This window comes from Meleagris gallopavo, chromosome 5, assembly GCF_000146605.3.
Source record: "Meleagris gallopavo isolate NT-WF06-2002-E0010 breed Aviagen turkey brand Nicholas breeding stock chromosome 5, Turkey_5.1, whole genome shotgun sequence".
In the NCBI taxonomy this organism is placed as follows: Eukaryota; Metazoa; Chordata; class Aves; order Galliformes; family Phasianidae; genus Meleagris; species Meleagris gallopavo.
This window is the reverse complement of record NC_015015.2, coordinates 38243448-38256312: the sequence shown is the minus strand read 5'-3', so window position 1 is coordinate 38256312 and position 12865 is coordinate 38243448. Positions and strand designations below refer to the sequence as shown.

The 12865-nt window shown below is 41.4% G+C and overlaps 1 protein-coding gene across 1 annotated transcript in view; it reads left to right on the top strand.

Moving 5' to 3' along the window:
• Positions 1-12865, top strand: part of POMT2 (protein O-mannosyltransferase 2) — a gene marked incomplete at its 5' end in the record, with an annotated part of 29438 nt that continues 16573 nt past the window's right edge. Inside the window, 11 exons of the mRNA XM_031553777.1 lie at positions 1-143; positions 357-441; positions 1180-1284; positions 2362-2470; positions 3313-3421; positions 5103-5262; positions 7667-7773; positions 8834-8916; positions 9361-9470; positions 11417-11483; positions 12325-12394. Coding sequence (XP_031409637.1) covers positions 1-143; positions 357-441; positions 1180-1284; positions 2362-2470; positions 3313-3421; positions 5103-5262; positions 7667-7773; positions 8834-8916; positions 9361-9470; positions 11417-11483; positions 12325-12394 — 1148 coding nt within the window. The remainder of the gene's footprint in view (positions 144-356; positions 442-1179; positions 1285-2361; positions 2471-3312; positions 3422-5102; positions 5263-7666; positions 7774-8833; positions 8917-9360; positions 9471-11416; positions 11484-12324; positions 12395-12865) is intronic.

Genomic DNA, 12865 nt, shown 5'->3' with positions numbered 1-12865 from the left:
GGAACCCGCCGGCCGCAGGGAGCACCGCCCGTCTCCGCGCTCGCTCCTCGTCCTCGGGCGGGCTGGCGGGCCGGGCTGGGCTTCGTCACCCTCCTCAGCTTCGTCTCCCGCTTCTACCGCCTACCCGAGCCGCCGCACGTCTGGTACGGGCCGGGGATCAGAATTTTAGCAAAGACACTGCCTGATAAGGCTAAAGTACGCGCCGCGCTGTCGTCCCAGTGAATGTAATGCGTTGTCCTTTATAGAATGTGTGGCAGTAACCCTTTAGATGATGAAAAATGGAAGGAAAAAACAGTCCTGGATTTTTTGACAGTTGTTGACATTGCAGTAGGTTGTTCTGTGTTTATTTTTTCCAGTTGGGATGAAACCCACTTTGGGAAGATGGGAAGTTACTACATTAACCGGACCTTCTTCTTTGATGTCCATCCTCCTTTGGGGAAGGTAAATGGCACTGCTCCATGTGTTTCAGAAGCCCCAGATTTGTCCCCTTTTTTTCTGGTTGATGGCTGTGATGAACGCCAACACCTCTCCCAGCTGTTGTTGGCTTCATGGTGTTTGCGTTCTGCATCCCGAGCCCTAGCTTGAGTCTTCTCCTCTTTGTGGAAATGCTTAGTATGAGGAAACAAATCAGTGTTGCTGCTGGTATTGGGAAGGTTTGAGCATGTGGAAGTTGAGAAATGAACTATGTGGTCCAGAGGGGATGTTTAATTGAAGCTTATGGATTAAAAGGAAGCAAATGGTTTTTGATGGCTTCTCTGCAGTTCAGATGCCTGCCACGAAGCCATGGCTTGCTGTAGGGAACTTGTCCTAGCAGTAACAGAAGGTTTGCGCAGGGTTGATAAGGCTCTCTTCTACCTCAGGTTGTCTTCCTTTCAGGCTCAGCCTCCTTAAGCTATGGGAGCACCTTTGGAGACAGAATTCAATCTGCTAAACCCCACACAGAGGGCTACAAGCCTGCAGTTGTCATTGCAATCAGAGTCGAAGTTTTGATCCCTTCTGGTGTTGCTTTTGGACAAGGACAATATGGATGCATGTGAATTCTGAAACCATTCTTTGGATGATGTGTCTGAATTAAGTTACTATGCTGTGAATTGGACTTGGCTTGTATGAAAATCTTAGCTGCTGCTGTTTTGGGTTCCCTCTTCGGGTTTTCCTGATCAGTTCTTTCACTTTTTTCAGATGCTGATTGGACTTGCTGGCTACCTGAGTGGATATGATGGAACGTTTCCTTTTCAAAAGCCAGGGGACAGATATGAACAGCACAACTACATGGGAATGAGAGGGGTAAGGCATGAAAGGCTAGTATCAAGCTTTTTAACTCTCCTGTGCTTTTCAGTACAGAGTATTATGTCTTAAGAGCAGCTCTATTAGATTAGATCAGAGATCTGTTTGGCCTTGTGTCTTGTCTCTAAGCTCCCTAAAAGAGTGCTGGTAGTTGTACTGGGAGTAAATCCTGATGTCTGTCTGTGAGAGGCTATGTGAAAAGTGAGGTGATTCTAGAGGTTGTCTCTTACTGTGAATTTAAAGGGACTATAGTCTTGAGTGGGACAGGTGTATTACCTGTCCTACAAAGGGAACGGTGCTGAGCTTGGGCTTCTGCTCACCCTGCTGTGCTTTGCTGAAGTTCCTGATGGCTGGGAGCCAGGGATCTCAAGAAAACTAGGATCATTCTGCCTCCAGTGAAACTAAGCTGAATGAGCCAAAATGGGGAGATTACTATTCAGACTGGTATTCTGCTTGAAACCCTGGCTATGCTGTTACCAAGGGAGACTTAGAGCCACAAGCATGGCAGCAGATAACTCCAGTCAAAAGAGCTGCCAGTTGCTGGTGCCTAGAAAGAAGGATGAAAACAGGAAGGTGTATTTCTTTGGTTTACTTACCCAGTCTTTAGCTACTCATGGTTCTACATTTCCCTGAGCCGAGTTCTGTGTTCTTTGTCCTTCAGCTACCCTCACTCTCATTTGTCTAGAGAACGTGATGTTGGTCTGCTAAAGATGTAAATAGAGATATATGTTGTTCTTAGATTTTATATTCTAATATCTTGTTGAAATAAGTTGAGTATGGTGGACATGTAATGTGTTTACTTGACATTTGTTTTTATGAATATATGATGTTGTCTAGAAGGAGAATGACTAACTGTTGTTCCTGACACCTCTAGAGACAGAACAGTGTAAGCAACTGTTGTTCTCTGAGCAGTATCTTTGCTCATTTGGCTTTTGTCTGGTGATATCAGTGAGTCGGTTCAGTAACTTCAGCACCTTCTGTTGTTGATAGGTATACAGCATGAAGGAAGGAAAGAGATGTGTGTGTTTTCACATTGGAGAAAGGTATAACTCCTCCCATTATTTTCTTTTCCTACAGTTCTGTGCATTCCTTGGCTCCTGCCTGGTACCCTTTGCCTACCTCACAGTGCTAGAGCTGTCCAAGTCTCTGCCAGCAGCCTTACTCACAGCTTTCATCCTTATTTTTGGTAGGTGTTCCTGCTACAGCAAAGTGGAATAGATGAATTCAGAGAATGTCATTTCTGGCTTACCATGTTTTACCTGGCAGGTTTTATGCCTACTGAGAGAGGCTCCCAAAATCCAAGTCATTCTATTTTATATGCAGCTTTTTAATTGGCAATCTTCTTGAGGATTTTACAGTCAAATGTTTATCGGTATCTCTGTTATGTGCATGACCCCGGCGTTGGACTACATTTCACATCACTTTTAAGAATTTTTACAACACACACAGTCAGGAATAATTTTACCCACTGGTGAAATATTGATGTCTCCCATATGAACTGCAGAGATATTTAATAACCAGCTGCACTACTATGGAAGAGTTCACAGTAAGAAATAAGTAATGTTCTTTGTGGAATTGAGCCAACAGTGGAGCAATGAGCGTTTCAGATGAAGCTGCTCAAATCAGAGCATTACTGGGAGATGTGGATATTGAGGCACAGGGACTTAAAATTCCCAAGTCGTATTCATTTTTTAAAGATGATATCTGAAAGATGACTTCTCCTTCTGCATCATCCTCAGGCACCATCCTGGTGCTTTAGTAGATTAATCATTGCTGTCTGCAGCACTCTCCATCTGAATACGTTTGGCACACTGTGGGTGCTGTTTCACAGGTACTGCTCTGCTGCCTGGTTTCTGTGAGTGAAAGTTTATTTCTTACCCAATTAGACATTGAGTTGTTTCAGCCTGCTTCAGGTTCTAAAATTTCCCTTCTTCTTTTTGACTCAACTACACCAAATAAGCTGTCTTCCTGCCATGTTAGCTTCACTCTGTAACCACAAACATTTCTGCTATTGTTGTGTGTCTGCAGATACAGGCTGTATTACTTTGTCTCAGTATATTCTGCTTGACCCCATTCTGATGTTCTTCCTTATGGGAGCTGTTCTGAGTATGGTGAAGTGTAACTCCTGTGCAGATAGGTAAGATAAAGATTTTTGGTTTTTTAAACCGTAGGCATCCAACTTTTGCATGGATTAAGTACTTGAACACATCTCAAACTTGGTAGTCTGTGTGAATGGCTAAGACTAGATTGTTCCAGGAAACTTGGAGATGAAAATGGTGCATGGTAGATGAGGTAAACCTTTAGTATAGGGGTTTGTGAAACAAGGGAGAAAGGATTAGGATAGAAGTAAACTGAGAGAGAGACTTAAATACATTATTTCTCAGGAAGAAGAATTTCAACAGAAATAGTGCTTATGAAATGGTAAATCTAAAATGAAGTTTAAAATTTTTTTAAAACTCCTTGACTGGAAAGAATGTGGTATGGGACGTCGTCGGTTGGAGACAGAGGAATGAAAGATGTTTGTAGTTTGCCAAGGCTTTACTCCTTAATGGCAAAAATATTAATATGCTGTCTTGGCTCAGTCACTTTGTCTCCAGGCCAGAGTAACAGAGCTTAACCATGACTGTAATCCTACAAGTACTTATAAATCCTGCTGGACGAGGTAAAGATTGTAATTTGTTAGATTTAAAGAGGTTAAAAACTTGAGAAATACAGTTAGGATGATGGTTAGGATATTTGCTGTAAACTTATCCAAGGGGAGTGGTGATTTATAGCTGTTTGCATATGTCAGAGGGCTTCTTTGTGGCTGAGCTGTGTACAGAGCAGTTTCCATACAATGCATGCAGAATTTGAAGGCATAAAATCCTAGAATGCCAAATGAGTATTTTTTGTTTCATGTGGTGTTCAAGAATGGATCCTTTAAGTCTTAGCACGATTGCAGCAAGCATAGCTGAAACACAGCTCACAAAGTCATATAGGGCCATGTGAAGCCATTCCAACTGACAGCACTTGCCCTGGGGATGCAAGCACCAAGATACAGGGCAGTGTTTGATCAGCTCATGATGCAGCTGTGTACCATGACCTGAACTTTTTTCTCATGTCTTTGAAAACAGGATTAGCTTTACCTAGTCGATTTTATGTATATTAAAAGCCAGCTCTATCTCTTGTGTTGCGTAGCAGAGCAGAAGGGTTTCTAACCAAAACACAGGTATCAGGAGTCAGGAGGAAAAGGCTTTTAAATTTTCTGTCATCCTCATTCAGCTTTTTTGCTTCAATTTTAGTTTAGTTTGTAATTTCATTGCTTTTTGCTACAGCTTTTGTTTATTCTTCAGATAAATGTTGTTTGTGGTCTTTCTGCTTTTTTGAAAGCGGCTGCTCTTTTTCTGATGCCATCCTCCCTGTCCTTAGCTTTCTGAGCGATGTAAGCTTGCATTTTTATGGAAACTCATTAATGAAGTCTGAATTCTGATTTCAGACCTTTCACATGTGAAATTTTCTTTCAGATGATATTTCAGCTTATACATGATGTCTGTGCTCCCTTTTTTAAAGGGGAAACACAGGGTTGCCTACACTGATGTGATGGGCTCTGCTGAACCTTGCATCAAGGGCATCCTTGCATCATGAGAATCATCTAGAGAGTGAAAGAAACACTTTCCTTTTTTTTTTTTTTTTTTTTTTCCCCCTGTAATGCATGGGCATCTGAGAAAAAGATGGAATGTAATTTTGTGGGGTAGTGATTTGCTGTTTGTTTTTCTGATCGCAGCTGCCCGTTCATGTAGCCATAATTTATTTTCTGCTTTCATCTCTCTGTCCTGCAGGCCATTCTCTGCCTCCTGGTGGCTGTGGCTGAGTCTGACAGGGGTGAACCTTGCTGGAGCAATGGGGGTGAAGTTTGTTGGCCTTTTTGTGGTCCTGCTGGTTGGTCTGAATACAATCTATGACCTTTGGGACTTGCTGGGGAACCTCAGCTTGTCACTGGTGAGTGTAAAAAAAACTTTTTTATGTTAAGGATTTCCTTATTTTGCTTTCTTTTCTTTTATCTATGTAGTTTTAGTTTTTGATAACTAAATGGATATAGCCAAACAGTGATATTCTTATCTACAGCAAACAGGCATCCGAGGTACATTATGATGATTAGCAATGAGCATTGTGATGGAAAAAACTGTTGCCATTTGTTTTTAAAAACTTGTATATAATCTTATAAAAGTGCAAAAAAAAGGTTGTTGCTTTTTCCAGTTGGATGAATTTTATTTTGGTCTAGGTTGAAAATGCTCATTGGAAATGGCTGTACAATGCCAAATGGCCCAAAGCATGATGATATTCAGCTCTGTTATTGACCTGAGGAATCTATGCTACCTGGCAGACAGGTGTGTCTTGCAGTTCTGAGTTTGCATAAGCATAGAATATGATAAGCAGAGCAAGAATATGATGAGCAGAGCAAGCTCAGGCTGTACTTCCTGTGTACAGTGTCACAGGCTGCACAGCAGCAGTGTGCTGTAGTCCAGCAAGAGTCATAGGCAAACTCTGTAATGGCAGGCTCTGCAGTTTATCCTGAGGATGGTGAGAGCCAGAGACTGCCTGATTTCACTCACCTTTAGTTCTTATAAGCTCTAAGAAATTCACTAGTGTATTTGGGTGCCCTGTTCTAATATATTGTATAATGGCAACTGTGAAATCTGCTACTGGGAGAAACATCTTGATAGACCATTTACTGTTTTGCAAGCAGCAGGATAAAAAATAATTCTTTGAGCACATCTTTTGAGAGTTGTTCAGTTCTCTCCTTGTCTCAGCCTCTCATGAAGCTTGGAAATTCTATTTCTTTCACTTACTGTTTTTGTCCTGTCTCATAAACAGTGGGGGACTTGGGGGGCTTTTTCTATTCCTGCTGTGTGATTTGTTTTCTCTGATTAATGTGAATCAATATGAGCTGCAAAGATGCAGTGTTCCAGCTCCAGAGAAGCACTTCTTGAGCAAAGTCAGTTAATTGCATTTGAAATGGAACAAATCCATCATGTCTAAGCTTTCTGCCAGCAGACGGCTGCACAGTGATTTCATTTGTGCTGCTGGCAGCAAAAGCAGCAAGCCCCTGAGTGTTAGAATATGTAAAGAAATTTACTCCAGAAGGTAGATGCTTCTTTCTGAATACCTAAATATTTGGCAACTGTGGTGCTTGAGGAGGGAAGAAAAAAAAAAAGAGGATTAAACCCATGAAGTTTGAATAACTTATCTCTGCATTTGTTAGGAAACTACTTATTTACATGCAGTGTTTCAGGGACTAGTCTGATTCCTAGAATTTTCAGCTTATCTTGGTTCTCCATCCTAGCTTGCTTGATGTTTTCCTTCAAGTGTGTTTTCTCTTTTGACATGGCATTGAAGTCTGTGGTTGTAGGCTTTGATCTTTGTGAAAGAGATTTCTCTTTCAGTCATTTTGCTTAGGGGACTGGAGATTAGCTCATGTCCCACTGATGCATAAATTTGGTTACGCACCATCAATCAGCATTTGTCCAGGTGTCCAGTAGTTGTTAAGTGTTCTGCTTAAGTACCTGTGCTGAGCTGCTGCTTCTCCTGTTGGCTTCAGTAGGTTCTTATTTCTGTAAAACGTTCAGCTCTTTATCATAGAATCGTTTGAGTTGGAAGGGTCCCTTAGAGGCCATCTGGTCCAACTCCCTGCATTGATCAGGGATACCTACAGCTATATCAAGTTGCTAAGAGCCCCATCCAGCCTCACCTTGACTGTCTCCAGGAATGAGACATCCACCCCCTCTCTGGGCAACCTGTTCCAGTGCCTCACCACCCTTATTGTAAAAAAAACCTTTCCCTTATATCTGTTACTTTTCCCATTACTTCTGAATTCTTTGTATCTGTTAGGAAGGGATATTAAGGAAAATGGTTTGCTTAATCAGTGTATGATAGACTCCATGTTAGGAAGAAAAAAAAAGGAGAAAAAAAGGTAAGAACATTTGCCTCAATCAGTTTTGTAGTTATTTGTGAATGAACATTGATGGTATTTTCTTGTCCCACAGCTGCTTATTGCCAATCACGTGTTTAGATGATTTGTTCTATGGCCAGCAGGGTTAGCAGGATGTGATCACGCTGTCACAATCTAGCACAGCTGTGTACAAACTGCCACTCTCAGTGATTTAAGTGGAGTGCTCAACTTTTGTGTCAAGGCAGCTGAAACATTCAGGATATGTTGCTGACTCTTTGTAACTTCTGGCTGAGGAGCAAGAAGTTGGTGTGTGAGAGTATCCTTGCTAAGTGAGCTGGTTGAGGAAACATACCTAGCCCTTGTTACATTCAATCTATACAGGGAGACAGTATCTAGTAGCTTGTGCACTCATCTTTCCCTTTCACTGTTTGATCTAGGTTGCTTTTGTTCCAGGTCATGTTTGGGAAACATTTCCTAGCTCGAGTGCTCTGCCTCATCTTGCTTCCACTCACCCTCTATGTGGCGATGTTTGCTGTTCATTTTGCAGTATTAAATAAAAGGTATTTCAGTTTTGTTTTTGTTTTTTGTTTTTTGTTTTTTTTCCTACAGAAGAAAAACCATCTGTCATCTTTGAATTAATGGAATCTTTGAATTGATTATGGATTTCTCCATTTACAGCATCAAAAGCACAAAATGAGCTGTGTCTTTGTTTAATTCCCTTCCCAGACTCCTGCATTGTTCTTAGAGAAGGGCTCTGGCCAAGCTGGCAGTGAAACAGAATTTGAGCTTGAGACATTCTGACATGTGAATTGAGTATCCTAACCAAGTCCTCAGTATCTATTTTTTTTTTTTTCCCCCACCTTTCTTCCTGGACTTGAATATGTCTCAAATCCATTCTCTTTTTTTTTTGTTGTTGTTCTTCTTTAAATTAAAAAGCATACCCCTCTCCTTCTCACTCCCTCAACCTACCCTTCCCCGCTCCCCAAAAAGGCAGTGCATTCCTGAAAAATGCTTTGACTGTGATGAAAAATGTCTGGTAGCTCTTCCTGTAGAGAGAACTGTAGACTGAATGCCTTCTGGTAAGGAGGGCATTTATTTGGAAAGCAGCAGTAAAATAGTCCAATAATGATTTCCCATATGCTGCCATAAGAGATGAGGTGAAAAAACCATTTAACCATTAACAAGAATGTAAAATTAAATCTATTATTTTTTCAGTTCAAGTCAGCTGGTTTTACCACTTATTACTTAGCAGAAATGAGACTTGGGAAACCTCAAGGAGAGGCTTTGTTAGATGTCAGCTGGCAGTGGGTTTTGTTTGTTATAAGAGCACCCACAAATATAATTGATTATGCTTTGTTCAGTGCCAGAAGGAACACATTTTTATGTTCTCGTGTTCTTGTCCATTTCCTGCAAGAGTGTGTGTATCAGCTGTGATTCACAGCATTAGAGATGCAATTAAGGAAAACCCAATCATTCTTCTCCTGAGACCAAGTCTGTTATTTTGTTTTCGTCTGGTTTTCTTTTTCTTTCAGTAAAAACAATCTGATAGTGCACAATGGAACTTTGTATGCTATGTTTTGCCAGTCTTTGAATTATCACATTTTTTGCTCCGTGTTTTAGTGGTCCTGGGGATGGTTTCTTCAGTTCTGCCTTTCAGTCCCAGCTGATTGGGAACAATCTTCATAATGTCTCCATTCCAGAGCGTGAGTATCCAAAGGAGTAAACTGTTCTGAGCTGTCAAAATATGTGGGACTTCAGATAAAAGCCACATCTCCTGTGAAGTGCAGGATAGATACAGTTTTGTGTGTATGCACCTTCACTTTTTTTTGGCCTTTATTTGTTCAGACAACAAAAGGGATTTCACCTGTTCAGCCTAGAACCTAGCACTTCTCTTTATGTTAAAATGAGTTGGGAGAGATATATAATGTTTGATTGAAACTTTTAGAACAGTTTCACTGAATAGTAGTGGATGGTGATGGAAGGAAAGCTTGCAATGAACTATTTGGATTAACACTTCAGTCAGGAAATGTGCTTTCATCAAAACAAAGCAGGAACACGTATGCCTAATTGGAGCACTGTAGGCTGGCTGCAAGAGGTATTTATAGGAGAGATGCCTTCTGCTTTTTTCCTTATTCCTTTCCATTTAGATTTGGCCTATGGGTCTGTGGTCACGATGAAGAACCTTCGGATGGCAGGGGGTTACCTACACTCCCACTGGCACCTCTACCCAGAGGGTGTTGGGGCTCGCCAGCAGCAGGTTGGTGTCCTGCAATACTGCCTCTAATCGTAGCCATATACTCACTCCCATTGCACTTTGTGTTAGATGTATTTGTTGCAGGAGCTGTGTTATCTTCTCAGCATCTGTAATCTTCTTGATGCCAATGCTGAGCACTTAACTTGGAATCCTGAATGTGAAGAGCCCACCAGTTTGCACCAGGGAGGTGACTGAGAGTAACAAAGCTTCACTGCGGTAGCAAGACCCATCTCCATAGATGGAGGCCACTAGGACTTAAATATAATGAAAAGTAATGATCTGTAATGAAAATGTTGTTGTTACCTCAGGCAAGAATGTAAAACTATTAAAAGCAAACCTATTACTTGTGTTAAAATCAACAGAATAGAAATGCTGAGTGTTGTTTCCATTTGTGCCACGGGCCTCTGTGATGTTTTGTGAATTACTTTCTCATTTGTGCCTTATTTTCCTCATCCGTCACCAGGGAAATTGTAAGGCTTTGTTCACTAAATTGGATATCTGTATGTTCATAAGCTGCCCGCAATGAAAGGTGCTTAGCTGAACTCTCAAAGGGCTTGTGTTTAAGTGATTAACCAGTAAATTAAAAAAAAAAAGAAACCATGTAAGTGTTGCTAATTAATTATTACAGAAATTAAGTGCATTTCTTGTGTTTGTCTGACATGATCAAGTTTCATAAATCTTTGCTGCTTCTGTGGCTTTCCCAAGATAAACTTTAGTGTCTAAAAATTGTTTTGAACTGTTTGACAGAAAGTTTCTGGAGAAAAACAAGTGTTTATTTTTAACTCAGACTCTGTTATGAGGAAGAGGATTTCAAAAATAAATTTTAATTAATCTTTTCTTGCTGTTCTTCCCAGCCAGAAATACTTCCAATGCTGTCAGGTGACAGTGATGTTTATTATTGTAGATGGAGCTATAATGCCAAAACTGACTTAAGAGCAAGCCAAATCTAAGTGCAGAATATGCTTTATGGCAGTAAAAACAAGCAAGAGGGAATTGAAAGGTGTTGATGGGAATTTCCTTTGGGGTAGGTGGGAGAGGATGGATATCCCCTTTCCTGCCAGTGATCCCTACCCTGGAGGGGTACGCAGAGGGGAAGGAATTTACAGCTTCAAGGAGAACTGGGGAGTAAGAGATGGAGATGGTGATCTCTCTGTCTCCTCTCCTGATGGTATGACATCAAGGTGTATGAGGTTCCAGCTCACCCTTTTTCCCACCCTCAGTCACTCTTGTATGTTCTGCCTCAGTCACCCACCCACTAGGTGGTCCACTTGCATCCAGGTGGGAGGCACAGGTGTGAGGCTGGGCTTGGGTCCTGGAGAGCAGGGTTGCTGCTTCTGCAGCTGGGAGAGAAGAGGAGGCCAGATGGCCTGCCCTGCTCTTGGTAGCAGTAAGAAAAGTTACTTTGTGTGAAGCTGAGCAAGTTAGTGAACACTAGCTAGTTAGCACATACTGCTTTATGAGTTGGGCCCTGAAACTTTAATTTGGAACTTTTGGCACTAGTGTAACAGTTATCTTAATCAGCCTGTTGTTACAAAACTCTACCAACGATGCCGGTTTATAAAGTCAGTGCTGTTTCCATCTACTCATGCTGATCAGTGATATTTCAAGAGGTTCAAGCTTAGATATCCTGTTGTTTTGGAAGGAACCTCTAAATTAGCGTAGAAGGAGGGCAAACTGGTTAGTTGGAAGATGTTATTCGTAGGGCAAGTGAACTGCTGTTAAGTGTAGCCCTCCAGAGCAGATGTGCTGTACCCTGATGAAAGGGTGTGATCTGGGTTAAGCAGTGGCCAGCAATTGGCCTTCTATGGTGGAATATCATAAAGGTCATGCCAAGTTTTTTTGTATTAGTAATGCATTCATTTGGACCTTCAATTTGCTGATGAATGCATCTTTGCTATCACCAGCTTTTTTTTTTTTGCTTAGTAAAATAATTTATCTTCTGCTTTCAGGTCACAGCCTACTTACATAAGGATTTGAATAACCTGTGGATTATAAAGAAGCATGATTCAGATACAGGTAACAAATACTGATAAAGAGTCTCTTATAACTGCTGCTTCATCTGTTAACATAAATATTTTGAGTTCCCTCCAGGGCAAAGTGTGCTTCATAGATATGAGATGAGGTGGAAGGGAGAACAAGGACAATCTGACCCTGCGTTTGTGTCTGCCCTGTTATTGTTTGTTTTTTTTCTCCATGTTGTACAGTTAAAGTAAATCAGCTTTTCTCAGCTGAAGGTCACCAGATGGGGTTGCAAATAGCAGAGAGGAAATTAATGTGAACTCAGTCCACATTTTGTGGAATCTATTATTGCGACTGTGGGTCCTGGAGAAGTGGGTTCCCAGTATGCTGTGGTGCATGGTGTGCAGGTGGCTTGCATGAATGCTTGCTTGAGAGTATTGAAGGTGTTATTCCTCAGGTAGTGCAGCTGACGCATGATTGGGCTAGGCTAGTATTCGTTCTATTTTTGCATGTATACATAACAATCGACAGGGAAGAGTCTAAACAACAAAAAAAAATCAAATAACCAAGATATAATGACATGAACAGTCTTGCAAGTGTCATTTTATAGTGCATGAAAGTAAAATGCAAGTATCTAGTTATGGTGTTCAGTTAGCCTGGCCGAGCATCCCCTGTATTTAAGGGCAGTATGTTCTACTTTGGGCCACATTTGTGCACAGTTGTACAGAGTAGTTTCAGGGCTGGTCTTTAAACTAGAGCAGTGATTCACACCAGACTTTCAGTTACGCAGATGGGTTTGCTTTGTGTTCTCTGCTTGAGACAGAGTTCCCTGAGAACTTTCTGAGGCAATGATTTGTTAGTCAGTGCACAGGCATGATTAGTTTTCTTCCTCCAGCAGATCTGTTGGATTCCTCCAGCCCTGTGGAGTTTGTGAGGCATGGAGACGTCATTCGCCTGGAACATAAAGAGTAAGGCTGATGGCTGTGATTTGGAGAGTCTGAGTGATTAGATAGAAGTGGTGGGGGATTTGTCCTGCTGAAGACTGCGTGGGTAGGCCTGCACAAGTGGATCACGTGACAGAGGTGTATTAATGTCTGAATTTGCAAATGGAGTGTGTGTGTTTTTCTTCTGTGGTTTGTATTTTGATGGCTGTCTGTAAAATGGGAAACCTTTGGCAAAACCTCTCAGCTTCATCAGTAAGCAGCACGGAGATCTGTTCAGCTATGTGAGATGCAGTATGAAGGTAACTGGTTCTGTATCTACAGGCAGTACACACCCTCTGAAATGGTGAACAAAAATGATGACTTGTGCCTTTCCTCACTGTGATGGAAACCAAAGGGACACAGGAGTACCCTAGTGACTCGATATTTAATCTTATGTAATCTAACATCACTGTGCCACAGTGCTTTGTGCTGTCACAGTTCTTATTTCTTAACAGA